This window comes from Arvicola amphibius, chromosome 9 (assembly GCF_903992535.2).
Source record: "Arvicola amphibius chromosome 9, mArvAmp1.2, whole genome shotgun sequence".
NCBI lineage: Eukaryota > Metazoa > Chordata > Mammalia > Rodentia > Cricetidae > Arvicola > Arvicola amphibius.
The window spans coordinates 26,515,354-26,537,612 of record NC_052055.2 but is presented as its reverse complement, the minus strand read 5'-3'; the positions used below and the strand labels follow the sequence as shown (position 1 = coordinate 26,537,612).

The 22,259-nt window shown below is 35.6% G+C and overlaps 1 protein-coding gene across 2 annotated transcripts in view; it reads right to left on the bottom strand.

Annotated features, from left to right (window-relative positions):
* Phf20l1 (PHD finger protein 20 like 1) overlaps positions 1–22,259 on the bottom strand; it is a 65,736-nt gene that overhangs the window by 42,992 nt on the left and 485 nt on the right. The window contains exons 2-6 of one of the 2 annotated variants that reach the window (XM_038342707.2): positions 20,372–20,491; positions 6,072–6,243; positions 5,846–5,930; positions 2,408–2,496; positions 2,100–2,177 (exon numbers count right to left, since the gene is read on the bottom strand). In XM_038342707.2, the coding sequence (XP_038198635.1) occupies positions 2,100–2,177; positions 2,408–2,496; positions 5,846–5,930; positions 6,072–6,243; positions 20,372–20,454 (507 nt within the window). In that variant the 5' untranslated portion in view covers positions 20,455–20,491. The remainder of the gene's footprint in view (positions 1–2,099; positions 2,178–2,407; positions 2,497–5,845; positions 5,931–6,071; positions 6,244–20,371; positions 20,492–22,259) is intronic. The other variant, XM_038342706.1, reaches the window with a different exon arrangement.

Sequence of the window (22,259 nt, the reverse complement as noted above, 5' to 3'; positions counted from 1 at the left end):
TGGAGCCGGTACAATAGAGGAGTACATTAACAATGAATGCAGTTTTGAAATCAGAAGGTTTGAGTTAGGAGTCACTCTGCAAGTAATGGGAGAATGAAACCCTAAATTCTGACATTTTCATTGTAAGGTTAAAAACATCAACTCTGTATATATGAAAAAATCTGTTCCAAGGGATTTAAAATCCATTTATAAGACTATCTTCAGTGCATTTCAATGCATACTTTACATCAGCACACTTGCAGAAAGAATGAAAGAGATGTGAAGCTGTGGTTACAGACTTTAAATTTCAAATAAATGCCTTAGTATCTTGCCCTGCAGTTACTGCTGCTATGATCGATAATGGTGAAACATCAAGGAGAATAGCAAGTAGTAACATAGGGTGGTTACACTGAGTGTAAGAACTGATCTCTATCATCGTAAATGTCCTGGGAATCTTAGTGTGAACAGTCAATATGTCTACCACCTCATATTCCCCAGTGGAGAACAATATCTATAAACATAGCACAAAAAGGCATACAGCTTACACTTCAACAAAAGCATTTCTAAAAGTTCTCTGAAGGGTCAAGTTATCTTTAGAATCCAGCCAGAGGTGGAATACAATCAACCAACTGTCCCAAAGTTAAGAACAATAGCTAGCAATAAGACTTTTATTTAAGCTTAAGAAAATGATTCTAGAAGTTCATATATAAAATTGCTACTAAAGCCTTATCTTACATAATTCATAAAGAGGGTTTAGGGGAGAAGTTTTTATTATATGTTTATTCTTTGCTAAGTTAGTAAAAGATTCTTCACTTTATATATTCATAAAAAGGTTCTCAAAGTACTCAAACTCTAGAAAAAAATGTTAGCCTTGCCTAATTATCCGATCTATCATATTTCCTAGGTGAGGCAAACATCTAGTTTGGGAAAAACTCATAAAATAACTTATAAGATATTTAGTTAATACTTTTAATCTGCATATAACTAAGAATTATAAGGGAAAATTAAAAATTAAAAGAAAAGGAAATATGCTGCCAATCAAGTACACTTTAAGAAGTTTTGTATTTTGGCATTGACCTTAATGTTAATGTATGCCATGTCGTGACTAAATATTTCCAAATATAACATCCAATAAGTCTAACATCTATAGTCTGTAATTCAACCACAAATAAAATTGTCTCAATGCTCCATTTTGAAAGTTTCAAGGCAAAATAAGAGGGTCATTTCATGACATCTGAATAACTACAGAATCACAGTATTAAAGCAAAAGAAGAAACTGATTTAAAGTTATATGACAAACTATGCTCCCAATATTTTAATTAGTCTTCCTATTTCCGTAACCAAAAAGGACACCACTGGAAGCTATAGCTATTTTATGAATACAAATTCACAGGAGGACACAAAGTGATTCACTGGTTGAAGGCACTTTCACTTTAATTGGATTTACATACATATATATGTATATATATATGTATGTATATATATAATCATTTCAGAAGCAATCACACTTTCTATAATACCCAAAAATAATTATTCTAAATGTGGAATTAGACATTTGCAGACCATAAAATGCTCATGCCTAACTGAAACTAACCATGCAATTCTTAACACACTTCAGGATAACATTTTTGCTACATGGTATGGAACAAAGAGGGAACATATTTTCACATTAGACAGTTTCATAGATTACTTTCAAGTTCTTAAATTAATTGTAGGTCCAGGTGCTGAAAATCCCAAATAACAGCAGAACATGAAAGAAAACAGTTTTTGTTTCTAATGGCACCTTTCTCTCCAATGACTGAGGAAGCATATTCAGTAAATGGAATATGGCTTTTAGCTCCATCCCAGATTATCCTTCAAATGTTCACCATTCATTCCTGCTTTGAGCAGTAGCAAAGCATAGAATGCACTGCTTCCAATAGGCTACATAGAGAGCCCTACCTGAAACAGCCTACAGAGTGTCAGGTAAGCGCCTTTTAAGGAGGTGAATAACTATGATTTGTAGAAGGAAAGAAGAAGATAAGAAACTCAAGTAAAATTTCATATTAAATATTAGCTCTCTAAATAATACTCTATACCAAATAAAACAAAACAAAATTTAAAAGCAAAAAGGCACTTACCTCACTTCCCATAGACTGGTTACACGATCCAGCTGGGTCGATAGGACAACACCAGCTTAGTGGATGCTGGGATTTCACCTGGAACAGAAACTAGTGACCTATAACTTTAGCAGGTCTAAAGCCAAAGAAGAAAAATCAATTGTATAATTTATTTTACAGTCTAAGCTTCTCTTTCTTGCTGCTATTTGGGGCTCTCAGCACATAAGCCTACAATTAGTTCATTCAATAAAATATATACATATGTATGTTGATCAAACACCATTCAGGAAGACATCCCTTAAGTAGCCAGGAATACTGAACACTCTTACCTGCCCCTTAGCATCCTCAGGCATGGCTTTAATGTGCATTCTTTTTAAACAACGGATTACTCCATCATAAAACTGAACAGTGAATGTTCCTGAAATAGGAGCAGTCAGAATAATTAGAAAGTATCATGTGACATTATATTAACATTTGAAATCTAACAGTGATATGATGTAAAAAGATGCTTTGTGGTTGCACTAACTCAAGCATAGTCTCCTGTAAGTTCCACTGAGCTACAAAATATATTTTCTCTCTCCATCTTTAAACAATTATCAACTAGCATTTCCCTTAAAATATGCACAAATTGCTGGGTGGTGGCGGCACATGCCTTTAACGCCAGCACTCAGCAGGCAGAAGCAGGGGATTTCTGTGAGTTCTAGCCTGGTCTACAGAGCGAGTTCCAGGACAGGATCCAAAACTACACAGAGAAACCCTGTCTCAAAAAACAAAAACAAACAAAAAAAAATCCACAAATTAAGTCCTAATAACTTAGCTGTATGTAACTTTGATTTTTACTGAAGAACTTTGAAATTTATTGTGAAAAGACATAAATATCCTTAGACTATCTAAAAAAATAAAACCACTATTTACAAAAACATATCTCTACATGAATGATCATTGGCTCTCTTCAAAAGTTACTTTTAAAGTAGGTAACAGAGGAAAAGATCTGATATATGATGAAGATCATTTTCTCAGGGAGATTTACAATAGTGTTAAAGTGGCAAAAAAGAATATCCTCACATGTGACATTTAAGCTAGAAAATAATTTAGAAAGCATCAAGATGGAAGTTATTAGCAGATCATCATGACCAACGTGAGAAGCTGAGGACAGCAACTGTGTGATACTCATCTCAGCAGTAGTAGTCATTTCTACCATGCTGTGCAGCCAGCTGTGCCTTTCCCTTCCTGCATCTATCTGGTTGTAGGTCTTGAAGCAATTCACTTTCTGTGGCAGATCTCATGCCAGCAAATCAATATAAAACAGGGTTATTAGAAAAAGTAGTGTTAGATTTTACACTTACAGAAAAATGGAACAGCACTTTAAGAGGATACCTGGCCTTTACAAAAGAAGTACAAATAAGAAATGTGCTCATGATTATCAACAGCTATGAAGTTAACTCCAGAGCTAATGGCACATATATAAAAAAGATCTTTTTTTGTAATCTGAAAATCACAATTTTATTTCACATTTTCATATAATTAATATAATTCTACAAATAATTACAAAGTTCCAAACCTAAGGTAAAACTTAAAAAAACTAATGATCAAGTGAGCAGTAGGGATGTAAAGACAATGGCAAAATTTTAAGAATATCAAACTGTATACATACCTTGCACTATCATCATTCCTGCAACCGTTTCTTCAATTCCTTCCTCCATAAGGCACTCCTGGGTAGCCCATGTTGTTTGTATAGCTACTGGTGGGCCTGCTACTCCAGCCCTTGTTCATGCTATTTCCTTCATTTGGATGAATCTTACTACACTTAACTCTAACCACTGTTCAATGACCAACCTTATGCAGAAAACATCTCTGACTACTCTAGTCCACATTTCTTACCCCCTTTCTTCACTTTTTTCGTCTTTGAAAATGTTATATATGGATACATGTATCTTAATAACATCCATTCCCTAACTACTTTCTCCCTCAAACCCCACCCTAAAACTCTTACCTTACTTCCAAGTTCATGGTCTCTTTCTTATAAAATAACCCATTGAATCTAATTACTGTGGCTCATGTGAATATGCACAGGTTGCTGGGGGGGAAAGTAATCAATGGTCTTAGCTTACATGCTACAATACTAACCCACTGGACAAGATGTGCTCATTAGTGTGGTAGTGACAATATGCACCGGGGTGGGTAGAGTCTACAGGTTCAGGACTGATACTGTAAACGTGGTCAAGACTGATGCCTAGGAAAGTCATAGGCTCAAGGGGGAACATTTTAATGTTATTTTGCTAAAAGGTCGTGATTTTAAACTGCCTTCTATATTTTGTTTATAATTATAGATTTATAGTGCTATCTCTTTACTTGTGTAAGCTTTAGCACAAATATCTAAATGTCCACATTAGCTAGCTTTCTTTCACTTTTACAGTGAACTGGAGGTTCACCCACTCCTATTTTTCTTTGGAAGAAAGAGGCAAGCTCATCCACAATGTAAGGTACATAGAAATCAAAATTAATACTTCTAATGAAGAGTTAAAAAAATAACTATCAATATTCAGAGAAGAATCCACAGAACTACTGCAGAAATGGCAGTAGTCACAGTACCAGTAGCATCATATTTCTATTAATGTCAACTTAATTTTCTATTTTAAAACCTGTGGATGAATAGAATAGGATAAACAATGACAGTGGTTTGAGTATGGTGTGTATGCACACAATTGCACAAACACATGCTTACGAATTATGGCATGTCCTAAAGTGCTCCATATTCAACAAGCTGATTGAAGTTACAGAGCATTAAAAGCTTTTACTTTGTCTGGTTTGTGGCAGATCTTAAGAAAACAGATTCCTTAGTTCTTGCCAACACTGCTACTGACCACCTACTCTGTGTTAGGATCTGCACTGGACGCTGAAGAGTGCACAGGTACAAGACTTAAAACAATACACTATGGGACACAGCTCCACAGAAGTGTGAGCACCCAAAGGAAAGGGGAAAACAATCTGCATACTCAGTGACAGAGCTATCTCATACCTCTTCCTGCACTAGAAATGAAACCAGTCTCAACTGCAGCTCCAAATCATAGCAACAATAAATGGACCAAGATCTTTGTAAAATAATACCATGATTATCAGTTGGACTACTGTGATTTATTTTTCATACAAAATTCCTTGACACCCTTTTAAATGTTTGCCATTTCTATTTTACCTTCTATTTCTTTCAACCTCGCTTTTAGTTTTAATCCAAAGTTTAAACTTACTCCCTGTCTTTTATCACTTCCAAAAAAATTCAAATCTTTTAGCAAGGATCTGAAGTCCCTCACATATTGATATTTGCCTCTGTCTAGCCATTTCCTCACTCTTCCACCCCAAATAGAATAAACAGCTCTTCTGTAACTAGTTTATGTGCCTTTCACAACTTAAAGGAAGTATCCCCTGGGTAGATCAAGTGCCCCTGCAACAAAGCTATCACTCAGTGTGCAGTGTTTGTTTCTTTGAAAAAAACAGTAAGTAGTCCAGTTTATTATCAGTCTGAAAGATTTCCCAGACTTATAGGAAATCTCACTAACACAACCAGTTTTTTTCTTTTGATTTATGCTGTGAATCATGAATCATGCAATATATAACAATGGTCCCATAAAGAACACTAGCTCGAAACTCACACAGGACAACATGAAACAAAAAAAAAGGTTCTATACAACAATTATATACACTAACTGAAATTTAAAATAAAGGAATTTTTCCTACTCTTATTTAAGCCTGAGGTCATGTTAAATGCGTACCTTCTTTGTTAACTGCTTCAATCTTGGCAGGGTAATAGCGGCAGTCTGTCCAACGAGCCAGAACTTCTTCTCCAGCTTTAAAATCCTAGTCAAACAACTTATAAGATCAATTTCATGCATGATACCCATTTAATTAACAAAAACAGGATGCTAAATTTGACACGATTCTTTTAAAATGTCATTATATATATAGAAAAGCTTTAAATGGGAAAACCTTCCTACTTACAAAGAACTCTTCTTCATCTTTTAGCCCTTCTTTTCTTAGCGCAGGCCTTTCAAGGGGTCGCAACCTGTTGCTGTCCCAGTAAATCCACTCATCATAACGATGACTCCAGCGCTCAAAATGGACTAACATCTTCCCTTCTTCATAATCAATTTTTTCAATTCGTGATGGATACCTCAAAAAATAAAAAAGCTTCATATCAAGAGTAATCCTTATATTGTCAAGTATAAAGTATTAAACAGAAATATTTTAATGGGTACAACTTACCATTAAAATTATAAAAAAACAGTCTGTAAACTCCTAAACTACTAAACCCACAAACTGTGCATCGCTATTGTCATTTTTAAATGACTACTCTCAAAAGCTGAGAAAATAAACCCTCAGATACACTCCAAATGCAAAACATAAAGTGCTGTACTGTTTAAAAAGTTAATATTTTAACATTTGTCAAGCAGTAAACACATCCCTACTTTTTTGACTTAATCCCAGTTATGAAGCTATATATATGAAATGTATAATTTACAATAAAAAATAAAAACTTGATAAAATATGGTTGGAAGAGCTGAAGACATTCCACAGTTACACAAACAATGACATATCAAACAGTATAATATCAATTTTCAAATGTCATGTTTTACATAGTAAAAAATTAAATGAAGATTGTATTTAGAATTACATATGTATATTACGTTTAGAAAATATTTCAACATGTACAGTTGCTTCCTTTTGTGTGTATGTTCTTTTGTGTGAATGCATGCCAGTGTGAACCCATTGATGTGGAGGCCAGAAGACAATCTCAGCTATTACTCTCCATATGTTATCCACTTTGTTTTTCTCATCTGGAACTTGCCAGATAAGGTATGCTAGCTGGACAGTCAGTCCTGGGCATCTACCTATATCTGCCTCTCCAGAGCTGAGATTAGAGTATACAATATCAGTTCCAGTTTTTGTTGAGTAGGTTTTAAGGGCAGACTTCATAATTTCAATTGAGCTTCCTCCCCAGACTATACATATTCTTCCATTTGGTGTCAGCACACATTTTATTTTTCTACATCCTATTAAAAGCATAGATGCCAGAAAGGAAAAATCCAAGACTGTAAATTTAAAAATATCTGATTTTTTTCTTCACAGGTAGATTATCCTATGATTAATTTCAAAGTAAAAAAAAATTCACTTAAACTTTGTATAAGGAAAACTGTATTATTGCTAACATACTACATTAAAATGTCTACTCAGCTGTGTAAAATGAATAACATTAGAACTCAACTACCATACATGAGAGATGATTAGGCTGTAATAATTTGTCTCATATTTTTCTATTTTAAAAATAAATTCAAAGCTTTCTAAGCATAAAGCCATTTGTAACTTTGAGGTTACCACCTATTTTATAGGTCAGTCGTGTTGTTTAGTCATTTACACATCTAAATAAGCTGCATTTTCTTAACACGATTTCTTAGTTTTGTAGCATGACACTAAGCTGTTGTAGTTCCTCACACACAATGCTCCTTCACCTTCCAGTCATACTTCTCAATTCTATGCTTTCTGCGTACCCTAACCTGACCTTCCTGTCCTTTTTATTCTCATTGTTAAGGAATTGTTCAACATGCGATGCTTACAACTGACTTCTTGGACTCCTTTCTGTTGCCTTTACAGAACTCCATATGTTAAAAGCTCCTCTAGATAGGCTCCAAAACTATGGGCTAGAGAGTGTTTCTACTGCCAGAGGCATTTATATGTGTCTCAAGCTTCCAATGTCAAAGACACCGGGGAAATATTAGATCAAAAAAGTTATGTTACTTGAAGAATTATGGCTGCTATCAGGAAATGGAGATAAAGCACCTGATTTTACTAAACAGGAAATATGTTTTTTTCTCAAAATATTTATCAAGTCTACAAACAATGCATAGCTAAGGATCATGATGCTAGAACAATGCTCTATCCTATGAGCTCTGGATGTAATTAAGCCTTGCTCCTTTCCCATAGCCCCCAGCATCTGGCACAGCCATAACACACAAGCTACTGGAGCAGTTTTCATCAGGAATATGAAACGATGTGAAAGACAGAGAGTCTTCATATTTCCTAACAACTGTCAGGGCTGTTGGCTGACTCTAACCTTAACTCTTAAGTCTTCAGGGAGAAGTGGATAAGGAAACATTTTGTTACAGAAAAACATCAAGCCCAGCAAACCTAGATTAGCTTTTGGGTAGACATGACTATACAGCCACTTAAAATCAAAACTACAAAGTTCATCATTTGTAGTGCTACCCTTGATTTGTTTTGTTGCTCTAATTTTTAAAATATAAAAGTATTATAGCATACAGGAAAACGCTCAACAAGAATGCCCTATATTTTCAACATTACTAGCCATTAAAGCACCATAAAGAGATCTTTCTGTTAACTGTAAAAACTGGTAAATCTTTCTCAAAGCAAAGGAGCTTTTAATTTCACTGAGCCCATCACTCAAATTTTATGTAAAATCCAAGGGCTTTGCTCTCTAGGTTCCTTCAAATTCTAAATGTATGGAACTCTATATATTTAAAACAGTCTTCAAAGTGAGAAGAGTCCACAGTAACAGAGTCAAATATATCTCTCCTTCATTACATGATTTAATTCAGTAAAAACATCAGAATCTGAATGAATTTAAATAATGCAAATCTAGATTGTTATTTTTAAGCAACTTATGGTTTTCCAAAAATATTTTAAATTCTGTTGGCTGAAAGGATGCCTAAAGCAACAGCCTGAACAAATTACATCTTGGGGGACTTCTTCAGGGTAAGTTACAGCATGACAGAGTCTCTATATAAATGCCTAGAGAATGATATGCATACCTACACTACTGCCAAGAATTAAAACAATGCAAATGCACAGGATTATAATCTATTTTATTTTTCACAAGTTTTACTAGTCAAAGGTTAAAGGTGTCAGAAATATTATCAAGAAATCCACCATATACTTAAACATCAAATAAATCAAAGGTAGTAATGGATGTTTAGTTTAGTAACAGAGGGCTTGCCTACAAGAACAAGGTCTGAGGTTTGGTTCATGGGCACTATGAAAAGGTGTATGTGGTGGGGGAAGAAATGGGAGGGAGGGAGGGAGGGAGGGAGGGAGGGAGGGAAGGAGGGAGGGAGGGAGGGAGGGAGGGAGGGAGGACGGGCGGGCAGGCAGGCACTGTTGGTAGATTACTAAATTCTATTAGCATTTCATCAGTTTGGAGAAGCAGATGAGAAATGCTGCCCTGTATATCGTCTTTGCGTACTGAAAGTTAGTTCTTTATATATGCTGTATCTTGGTTTCTTTCCATGCTATAGATATCATAATCTGCTTTAACAGATAAGGACTAAAAAATATACATGGTATAGTTTTCAGAGCAGAGGCTCTGTACCATGTCAGTAGAAGTGGAGTGAAGTCTATATATGAGTGGTTAAAACATACAGAAAAACTTCTAAGTCAATAGACAACCTTATTTCACATGCTTAACTATGAGGACAATGGAAACCTCACTGAAGGTTCTTAGGAAATACTGTCCATATTGAACTTGGTGGGATGTTTGAAGAATTAAGACTGAGTACAAATGCAAGCATATAGTTAATTAAATGTTCATTATTAAAAATATTATGACTCTGAAACTACAGCATATGAGGTCATAGAGGAAAACAAGGAGCATCATTTGTCCTCAAGGACTTTGCCTTCAGAGATTTAAGGGTACCTGAAGGCAACAGTAGTATTCCATTTGGCTAGACTATATCACAGACAGTCCAGGGGATAAATGAGAAGAGAGAATTGAACTGGACTTGTTAGCCTATTTCAAACTTAAGGGGTTTTGAAATAGCAAGCTAAAGAAATAATTCTTTGTTCTAAGAAGCAGAAGGCTTCTACTTAATTTGGCCTTTGGTTATACCTTAGGAAGAAAAAAGCATGCTAAGATCTTTGCAACACAAGTACAATGCACATTCCAACATGGCATTTCACATATAGTTCTAGACAGCAAAATATTTCCTCTCTTCCGGCAGATGGCCCATACTAATAGTATATGTTTTGATACACACAGTGAAAAAAAAGTTTGTTGAGCAAATTAATTCACAAATGCCTCTCTATCTTAAAGCACGTATTATTTTCACATGCTAGTTAGGCTTTAATTGACTGTGAATTGAACATAAGATTTTTCTTCCTGAATTTGGAAGATGTGGTGTTAATGTTTTTGTTTTTGACACTTTTAAAGGCTGAATCACAGAAAGCTGTTACAGTAAAGAATAGTGATTAGGCTTAGTCTCATACATCTATGAATGATTCAGGAAAATATTTAAGTGGGAGATAAAGATTTCAGAATCCATAGTGTCAAGTAAGATGCCACAACGACTAGAGACAAAAGTGAAGAGGGAATCTCCATAGCTGCCCCATCTCAAAGATTTAATAGAAAGAGATGAAGAGAATGTCACCTCACCAAAAGGATGACTCCTCGATGGCAAAGTCCTATAGAATATTCTCTGGCCCTTTTTCTACTACTGCTGAAAAATAACAAAGCTTTCACTATTTACCTTCCCTGAAAAAAGCCCACCTTAAAAGGCAGATGATGTCAGTACACCAGAGTCTGGTCCAGCAGGATTTACTGCATTGTTCTGGGTTAACTTGGCTTTTCTAAGTCCTATATTCTGGAAGCTGGGAGACAGAATATATTTGACTTGAAAATTTTTTTTCGCTAATTTTAATTGGCCTTTAGGTTTGGTATTTGAGCCTTTCCAGATCTATGTCTTCTAACAGCAAAGTTTAACCACAGCCCGGGCTATAAACACAGAAATACTATTGGCAAAAATAAAAATTACCTTTACCTTCTCAGAACTCTTATTTCATTGCCTTGTCCAAATACTGTAATTTCAGCACTGTAACTGACGTTTCCAACTTGAATAAGGATTTGTTTATTTAGAACAGTAACTGATACTTTTAACTTGTATAAGACTATTCAGAGAGTAACAGGACCTATTGATTGTAGACTAAATCCTTAACTCAGTAAGAACCAGATACTGGCTAAAGCCATAGGACAAAGAAGTTAGCTGCACTTCAACAGTTTCAGTTCCCAACTGCATCAACTCCAAAGTGCTGAGAAAACACAAGGAGAACACAAGCAGTCCAAGAAAGGAGCCACTGCTGCTAGTGAACACCAACCCTGGCTCACAGTGCTCTTTTTTGTCTCATATTTGCTATATGATATGATATGATATATATATATATATATTTGCTGTGTGTATACACAAATTTACAAACACATATATGCTATATAAACACATATAAATATATATATGTACAAAATATACTTGTTATATATGTGCATGTGTGTGATTATATTTGCTCACTTTATAACTGTATTAACTTATCCCCTAAGAGACTGGTCAATTTCTTTGTTGCCAAATGCAGCATAGATGTAGATGACTTTTCTTCAGACAGGTATTCCTAAACTGAATTAAGATGTTTAAAGAGGAGGGGGCAGGAAAAGAAAAAAATTTTTAAAGGAATGCCCAGAACACATATCTTCTAGAAAGCAAGGCAATCTACTACCTTCAGTTCTTTATTCATTATCTTTAGAGAGCAGAGGCATGAGATAGCAGGCATGTATAACACTAGAAATAGCAATGTTAGATGATAATCTGATGGATTAATTTTAAGATTATTTTAGAGAAGCAGTAAAATAAGCATTATCTATATTGAAGGAATTCATTCTGATTTGTCATACAGCTTACTACATCTTGATATATTTTTATACTGATAGTCAACTGTAGGAAAGTGACTTTTGAATCTTTTGAACACAAACCAAAGGGCAGAGTTGACAACTATTTTTAGGTTACAACTCAGCAAATATAACCAGAACAGGCTTCCAATCTTTTTGAATAAATGTCAAGCAAACAAAATGGCAAAGATATTTTAAAGAAATACACCAATAAGTTTTCAAGTTTTGTTTTTTAAGTAATAATTTGTTTATGTCAATAACAAAAACTGTAATCTTGTAATTTAGGAATGAACAGTTCTTTGTTCATTTCAGTAAAGGAAAATCAAAACCATGGCAATGTAAGAATGAGTAATGACACAGTATTATATAAAATTAACATAAGATATGGACAAAGATTATTTTAAAGAGAATATTAGGAAATATTAACAAAATTAGGTAAGTTTTAAATGACAGTAATAAAGAAACTTGAAATGAGAGTTAAGAATAATGTTAGGACACTCAAGTAGGTAAGGAATGACAATATAAAAGTTATATAGATGAAAATTTCATTTATATCATGTAACTACTATAGTATATAAAACCTACTAGGATAGCCAGAAACAGAGGTAAGAGCTGCCTTATGTATGACTATTAAGTTGAATGATCACTTGCCAAATAAAAATTAAGGTAAATACAATAGTCTTATAACCTAATAACTGTTTTATTTTGTTAGCTTCCTTGAAGCACTTTAAGTTTATATTATGCGTTGTAATTTTCAAAATTCCTTCACCTATTCATTTCTACTACACTAAAGATGCAACAGTATTACTGTTAGTAAGTTTAAAGTTACTGCTGTCCCACATGCATGCTAGTTTTTCACATTTTAACACAATAATGTAAACATAAATCATAATTTAAACTTGGTATTATAAAAAGAAATAAATATATGAAATAGTTGAGATTCTCAAGAACACTGATATAATAATTATTGGTGCAGGAGGTAGTTTGGTGGTGGGACAGAAGACTAGGGAGAAACCTGGTGCTAGGGACACTCCCAGGAATCCACAAGGATGACTCCAGCAAAGAAAAATGCTCTAGCAATAAGTGAAGAGGGTGCTGAACTGGCCATTTACTGTGATCAGATTGGTGGCTACCTTGTCAACAGAGAGCCTTCATTCAGTAACTGATGGAAACAGACACAGATGGAAGCCAAGCATTGGGCCAAGCTCTGGGTGTCCTCCTGAAGAAAGGGAGTATAAGTGTATAAGTGGGAGTGGGAGGGTGTATCAATGTCATGACAGAGGAACCCAAAGAGACAGCTGATCTAAGCTTATGGGAGCACATGGACCCTGGACCAACAGTTAGGGAGACTGCATGGTACCAACCTAGGTCCTCTGCATGTGTAAGACAGTTGTGTAGCTTGGTCTATTTGTAAGGCTCCTGGCAGTGAGATGAGGACCTGTCCCTGACACTTAGCTGGCTTCTGGGAACCCATTCCCCATGCTGGATTACCCTGCCCAGTCTTTATACACGGGGAAGAGCTCAGTCTACCTCAACTTGATGTGCCATGCTATGTTTAAGTCCATGGAGGCTGTCCTTTCTGAAAGGAGATAGAGGAGGATGAGGAGGGGAGTAGAAGCAGTGTGTGTTGGGGAGGGGGACAGGAGAAGAGGGAGGAAAAACTGTGGTTGGAATGTAAAAATAAAGGGAAAAACTGTTAATTAAGGAAGAGTAAAAAAAAACACATCCTCTCTAACACTGAATTCTAAAAGTTCTCATCAGTAATTTTCAGATTTTTGCAAACACTCCTATGACACCTGTCAGCAGAAACTCTTTCTTCAATCTGTTTCTTAGTTTTGTACCGATTACATTCTCACACTACAAACATTAGATTACTAAGAACTCCCTCCCAGCTTTACTAAAGCATGTTCTTCCTTTCCCTGGTATTGGATTCAAAGTTCATGTACTTTGAACAATTTGTTTGAATTTCTAGAACCAGACTTTTAAAAATTATGTCAGCAAAATCCAGTTCTAGATTGCAACTGTCTAATTTTCTTTATTATTTAGCATTCTGAATATTTCCAAAAGTAGGGTTTGTTTATGCCCCGACTGAGAGTTCTACAGATTTACACTAGCTCCTTGTTTTACTTGGCTCTACTGTATTTAATGCTAATGTTTATCATGTATCTTTACCATGAGGAAGAAGCCATGCTAAGTTAACTTTTCAATGTAGTGGGTACTTTAACCCTCAAAGGATTCTTTATGTGAGATACTACTTCCCCACTATTTGCTGTTTTTGATACTGGGTCTTACATGCAGACAAAGCTTGCCAGGTCTCAAAATAATGTCTCAGAATCCTGGGTGCTAGTACAGATATGTTACCACACCAGACTCTTGCTACTTTTTTAAAAAGTGAGGTCACCAGTGTTCCCAAAGGTTCAGTAACTTGTTCAAGTTAAAGAAGTAATAAATGACAGAACTCAGGTTTTAGTCCACAATTTTTTAACCAATTATTATAGATTCTAAATTATGTACTAGTTGGTCAACTAACTCCTCATTATGATGGTTCAAATCCAGTAGGTCTTACCAGTGGAAACAATATGGAAACTAAAATAATTTACCTTTTCTTGTAAACAATCTGCTTCTTATACAAACATGTCTGAAATCGGTTTCTGTTAGCTCAAGAATATAGGACAGTTATTATCTAAAATAAATACCCACTATGCATAATGGCATGTCAACAATGATAACATTTAGTAAGAATGCTGAAAGGAATATGTAGAGAAAATAATGGCTGTCTTTAAACCACATATCAAACATTCACTCTTTTTTAGTTTGTGCCCAATCTCTGCCATTATATGAACACAGCCAGCCTGAGATTTCACCTTCAAATATTTACAAATCGATGAAGCCATGAAATAAAATTGTCAATTTAAAGATTGGCTTCTAAGCCAAAATCAGGAGGAAGTTCTTTGGACGGGCAGACCTGAAATTAGCTTGCCTTGTCTAAAACTGTAATCCTAAGGGCACCAGAGAGCTCTTACATACCATATACATACACCACTAGAGAAGTCAGGAACAGTGCTGACCTAGGCACATTTAGCCAACAGGTTAGTGCTCTTGGAAATCTACACAATGCAGTGGACTGTACTGGTGACCTCACCCTACCTGGACTGAAGGTTTCTATCATCCAAATGTTTCAGACCCCTATATTTTGGTTCCAAGTTATATTGGCCTTTCCCTACATGTCTGAACACCATTTCTTCTTCTAAGTGACTAGCAGTTTTGAAAAACTACCTATAGATTCTTCATACCTACTTTATTTCTATTTCAGATCTGTGACAGGTCCATCTATAAATACAATTATCTGTCAACCCAGAAAAGGTGAAAAGAGATAAAGGAAACTGGGGTTGTAGCTGGAAAAAAACCTACAATGGGACACACTCACTAGAAGAACACTAACTCAGAGACACAAAAAAGCATTGACAACACATATTTTCTGGATTCTAATTAAATTTACTTTATCAAATAACCTTTTTTCAAAGAAAATAAAGCTTAAAAAAACAAACAAAAACCAACCAAACCTATAAGCCAGAAAATGGATTTAAAAATACATCAATACGCTGAGCACAAGGACAGAGGAACTAAGCGTGTTCTGATGAGCCCACCTATCCTACTTCTAATCTTGCTTTTCATACTTTTTTATCAGGAGGGTCTCATCATTAGCATCTTAAACACAGCAGGCAGAGCTCTAGTTTGTAGAAGGTTAGTGTTTACATGCAGGCACAGGCCCACCTAATGATCAGATTAAACATCAGGATTTAAAACCAAGTTTTTACCATTTCAATTTGAGTTCTCTGCACAAAGAGCCCTTAAACTGTTGCCTACTGATGTGTGTTGGTGTGTGTGTGTGTGCGCGTGCGCATTTATGGACCTAATATATAATTCAATTATTTTGGTATTATAGATACAACTACACATTTTTTCCTGAGTTGCACCAGAAATCTGATTTTCAATGGTAGTGAATGACTCAAAATAATTACATTTCAAGTATTAAAGAAAATATTTTGAAATTCCAAACACAAAAAGACAAAAACTTTACTCACATCAGCTAAATAATCTCTATCTTGAAATTATTTGAACTCATGTGAGTGCACTTTACTTCTAAAGTGACAAATTTCCAGGGGCATTCTCCTGCCCTCGATATAGGTTACAAATCGCTTTATTCTTCTGAAAAGCCACCAATATAAAGTTAACTTTTTATTTTGGAAATAGGCACTTATTTTCAATTAGAGTTTTCATTACTACAATCTTAACTTCTTTAACTTTCTCACATAATAAAATTCTGTTGGGAACAACTTAAACACTCACATTTGCAAATGTTCCATACAGTTCAAACCCTCCAAATGTGTGGGAACAGCATTAGCCAACTCAAATTTAAACTGTTCTAGCAAACTCTCATACTTGGAGACATCTCCACATTTTTTAATCTCCCACTTTCCTTTTCTTTAGATCTAGAAGAGAATTAATAGAAATATTCCAAAAGAAGTCAGAAGAGCAGAACTCATCTGAATACTTTGACTGTATTTCAAATCTCCTAAGACTAACAGCATATCACTCCATCTGCTGTGTTCGCATAAATAAATCACTAACTGCAGAATAACAGCCTAATCAAATGGCAGCAGTTAAACTGTTTAACCCAGTATCATCACTTCTTACCAACTATATTCCACTTGGTTAGCTGCTGATGTGTCTACAGGAGCTCTGCAATCTAGAAGACTACTGGAGGAGGAAGATGTGCTGAGTGGTTAAAGACTAGGCTCTAACAGCCTGTTGCAATGGCATCTTTTTCCTGTGTAGTCTACCTCACTCTCATGCCTGCATTACAGTCTACTAAAAGACTGGACACTGAAGACTTTAGATACACAGAGGTTTATTTTCTAGCTGTCCCTCTCCCTTTGCATTTATGTCAGTGTTTTAAGTTTGAAATTGTAGAATTCAAACCAAGTTTAGATATGTTTTTATTTGATCCTGAAATGAAAATATTGTTTGGATAACAGTGTCAGTGGCACTGTTAAATAAAATCACACTTGCCCATACTTACCAGATCATAAATAACTGCATCAATTAAAAACCATCCACTTAGTGTCCTTGGTAAAACTTTATTATAAATATTCTCTTTCTCCAAATATATTCCTATACCAAAATACTTGTTATGGTATTTTTTTTTTTTTTTTTTGGTTTTTCGAGACAGGGTTGTTATGGTATTCTTATGATGTCTTCCAGAGACAAAACTGAATGTCAAGGTGTGAATAAACATAGGCAACAATGGATAATATGACAAAAAACTACAATTTAAAACAGCTGATTACATTAGCTAATCTAGAACATTAAAGTCCTTATGCAGGTTGCTCAGAAAATAAGTTAAAAGAAAATGTTTTTAAAAAGATGACAAAATATTTAAAAATTAAAAGTAGGAGTTTACTCTGTGTAGTAAAGATCTAGGGAACAAAGGCAAATACAAAGTCAGACTCCACAATGACTTCTCAGGGCCTGTATTCATTAGTGCAGAGAGATAGATAGATAAGCCATCAATGGATTTCACAAATATAACTACATGAAATCACTACTTAACAATATAAGTGAATTTTCAAAGAGAAGCTATCTTTATGAACTTTAAGGAGAATGTGGTATTGGTTGTTCAAGCACTATTGATGGTATTCTTCCTAGGAAACAGATTGACATTTTCCTAGTAATTCAAGTCTTCATAAACATAAAAGAAGTTGCTTAACTTCATTTTACTTCTTCCCACTAAATTTAGTATATCCTTTTATTACTAGGACACATCAAAATTTATTGTTCTTTTTTGTAGATGAAAAACTTGTTATATATACAGATCAAACTAATTGGCATTTTGAGAATTATACCATTATCAATATTTATGCTTTTTAGTTGTTGTCTGTTTAGGTGGGTGGTACAAGGGATGAACTCAAGAATCTGTACATGCCAGACAAAAATTGGATATATTATTATGAGGTAGGCACAATGAGCTACCAAGCTGACCTTGAACTTGTTACCTTCCACCTTAGCCTCCTAAGTTGCTGAGTGTGCTACCATGCTTGGTTTGTCTTTCTCTCTCTCTCTATCTTAAATTTTATGTATGGAGAAGTAGCTAGAAATAGCTCAGTGGTTGAGAACACTTGCTGCTCTTAGGACCTGGGTCCATTTAACAGCACCTACATGGTGGTTCACAACCCTTTGTAACTCTCTTCTGACATTCTCAGGAATCAAACAGGTAAAGGTTAACACATAACATAAAAGTATTCTTTAAACGTGTGTGCGTATGTGTGTGTGTGTGAGAGGGTACTCTAGAAGCCAGAAGAAAGGATCAGATCCCATGGAGCTGGAGTTACAGGCAGTTGTAGTAAGCCTTTGCATATGGATACTGGAAACTAAACTTGAATCCTATGGGAAAGACACAAGTTCCCTTAACTATTGAGCCACCTCTCTATTACCTCTAATCATTCTTTTAAAAGAAAATGTGATAAATTGATTCCACAGTAAGTGGGTCAGTGTACATGTCTTAAGAACAAAAAAAGTAAACGAGATTTGCAATACTGCTCTACACTGCCTGTCCAGTTACTTAACAGTTCAAAGTGTATATATCAAATATGAACTAATAATTTTCAGATGGAACTGAATGTATATGGATGATAAAACATTCACTACACATGCAAAAATATTAAAGAATAGAAGGAACAAAAAAAGTTCTATTTAGTATTTTGTTTTATTTTTGTTTTCGTTGTGAGACAGGGTTTCTCTGTGTAGCTTAGAGCCTGTCCTGGAACTCACTGTGTAGATGAGGCTGGCCTTGAACTCACAGAGATACTCCTGACTCTGCTTCCTGAGTGCTGAGATTAAAGGCATTTCATCACCAAAAGTAAACTTCTTATACAACAATGCCAAAGTTATGTTAGTGTCTCTAAAAACTACTGCATGAACTAATAAACTATATGCTTCTTCAAAGCTAGACAATAGCTCAATGGCACTTTGCTGACTTAGAAGCCTATGCGAATATATAAATATAAAAAATAACTTGTTATTCACAAAAGCAGTAGCTTAAAAAAAGGTAAAGATTCACATCAAAAAAGGATTCTATCTATACTCATATCTCACAAAGACTCAACAGTGTACTTCCGCAGTAAAACGATGTTGGCTAAATCACAAACAAGAAAGCCATTCTGCACAAACTGGCATCTTTTACTGCACAGTGCAAAGGTACTACTCCATAGTTGTATCTCATCACTGTCATCAACACATCCTCACTGATATCTGCTAAAATCTGGAGACTGTTTCTTAATCACCCTTGCTATGATAAAACCTATTTCTCAGGTGCTTCCCAAGTTCAACGAAACAATATATGTACAATCCACCTTGTAAGAAACAAGCTCCTTACAAGAACTATCCACTGAGTAGCTAGGAGTAAGAAGCAAAATAGTTGTCACTCAACCTTAAAGAAGAGTTCCAAACTGTCCTAAAGAGCCCCAAAATGAGGTCATTAAGCTAGGTGATAAAGAGATGCTGGGGTCTAAGGCTAGGTTGTTAACAAAAGTCGAAGGCCAGTCTCAAGTCAATACTAGGACTAAACAAGATTTCTGTCTGCCACTGCCAACTTGATAAGATGACTGAATGCAAATATATCATAAGAGAATCTGCTGGCTCCCATCATGGCTATAATGAAGATACAGTGAGAGAAAATGTCAAAATGTGTAGTAAATAAAGTCCTGGAGTAGCTAAGCTTCTAGGCCCTTCTCCAAAACAAGTGAGCATCAAGAGAAGAAAGCAAAGGTGCAAGACAGAAACTATCAAATGTTTCTCTCAGTGGTCCACAAATGCCAACAAGAGGACATTTGCCTAACAGGCAGAATGATGAGCCTCCAATAAGAATGAGCAACTCATTCCCTCATTCTTATTCCTCTGTGTGCTATTTCCCTCCCCTCCTAACCAGATGGATATCACACTAGCATATCACCCTTTCCTACACCACTGTGTAAGTGATACGCATAGGGCATTTATACTGACCACCTTTCATAGATGCTCAAAATAAGAGGAGAAAGTGCAGTTCTGGGAGACTGCCTTTCTCGTACAACATGCTTTGAGGTTCTGCTCGTTAGGAAGGAAGAGATTAGATGTGGTTTTGGTTTTCTGTGGGATAATGAAGGATGGACATGGATACTATGAAAGTGAAAATCCTAACCACTGATGAATAGCAAGAAAACAGACACGTCAAGGCCTCTGTCCAAATGTAGGAAGCCGATTATGTGAATTAACCTTCCTCCCCTCCCAAAAATAGCTGATAGTTATTCAAGGGTGCCATTCTATTTGACTCATATTTTAAAAACTACTTAAAAATCTCAACTATCTAAAGTACTGTACTAAACAATCTCTGAAGTTTATAAAGGCTAAACCTAAAATCCCATGTGCACGTATATTTGTCAAGGGACAGATATACTCACTCGTCTGACACGTGGTTAGGATAGCCACTGACTGACTAAAGCTACATATTCGCTGTTTTGTGGCCAAAGTTCTGTATTTTTCATACCATTTCTGTAAGTAGTCCAGTGCCTCCAAACGAGCACCAATCTCAAAAGTGATTCCAGGACGATTTGGGGGCTTTTTACTCATCTTGAGATCCTATTCTTCAGTATTTTCTTTCCACTACCTCAAGAGGAAAAAAGACAGTTAGATTCTAATGCATGAAATGCACAGGGAATATGGCTTAAAGGAACAAACAGAATTTAAGTAACTTTCAAAATAATACATGGAAAGTTATAATACTTTCCAGTTTTTTAGTTAGATGATTACCAATACCTGCAGGAAGCATGCAACATGAAGGCAATATTGGCAAGGCATTAATAAAAGGATTACAGAAAGGAAAACTAGCTAAAAAGAAGAGACAAACTATTAAAACTTAAGAATGGCTAAAATGCCTTAAACCTTAACTCAAAAATGCCCAAGAAAGTTCCACCCAAGGATGAAAATGCTGTTTCTAAAAATTAAGACAATCCTGTTTATTGAAATCCTTGAGGGTAATATAGCTTAATTTCCAGAAATCTTTCAGTATGTCAAAATGTATAACCCTATATAAAACATTAGGATCCTGGAGGAAGCAGTAGACATGCCCTATGCCACTGAGGATTCTAAGCAATCTTCTGTAAGATCAGCATGCATTAGTACATACTGCCCCAGCAGTACACCACTCCATAATTTCGACAAAAAGAGTTGCAGAGGGTTTTTTCCTTAAATTTAATAATCAATAATGCCGGAGTTTGACTCTGAGTATGGTTTCCATCATTAACTCAACATAGTGCCCACAATGATAATCATTAAAATAAATAAATAAATAAAACCTGCAAAGGAGTTCTCTGTAGATCATTCACAGATCAAGTATTTACTACTGTTTGGGTCACACTGGCCTCCTAGCACACTTGAGGCCTTTTTCACTACTAAGTATTTGAGGGAAATAAATACATTCTCCAAGTATCAATAGTGGAGTGAAAATATAAGTGGTATGCCAAGTCTTATCAAAACACAATTGGTAATCAGGAATATAAAGCTGTTATTGTTGGAGGAAGATGCTTAAAACATGTTTTACATTCCTACTGACTAGACTCTCTCCGGCTTATAAAAAGAACTTCACACAAACACAAAAACCATTAAAAAAAAACCTTACACAACTGAAATTTATTTTTATAATGGTTTGGTTACTGCTCAAAACAGGCAAAAACATAATGGCAAACAGAATTCCAAATGTGCCTTCCTGGGTTTTTTAGAATCGGAAAAGGGAAATAAAAAGAAATAGCATCAATGCTTGCCACAAAAATAGGGGGGATCAAGGTTACAAGCCTGCGACTAAGGGGCTATAGAATATTCTGGCATGGTTTCAGTGTGGTTAAGATTCGTAGCCAGGGTGCATTGGGTGTAATGGCAACAAATCTAAACATTTTAAATAGCAGTCTTGTAAGTGTGCAACATACAAGGCTGTTACTTAAATGTGCGGAAATCGAAATTGAAGAGGCAATGTGCCAGTTAAGCTAACATTTCCTAAGATCAAACTTCCAGCCTGTAAATCTAATCCCCCGGTGACTCTCAGGAATGAGGCACCTCCATTCTCTTGTGAGGAAATGGGGAAAATGAGAAAGGCATCTGAATTAAAAACTTTTACAAGGGACAATCTACTGGAAAGATCCTTACAGTAAAACTGCTTAACACAGAGAAGGGTAGGTGAAACACAACAAGAATGGGGGGGGGAAAGGCAGGAAAAGCGGCAAAAAGAACAGCGGTGTGAGGACGGTTAAGTTAGCGGAGGTGACAGTGAGAGGACAGAGACAGGAACACAGAGCAAGTGAGCGGTGAGGGAAAGACCGCGAAGCTAAGCAGAGGTGGAGGACAGGACGAGGCGGGCCCATATGGGCAAGGGTGGCAAGGGT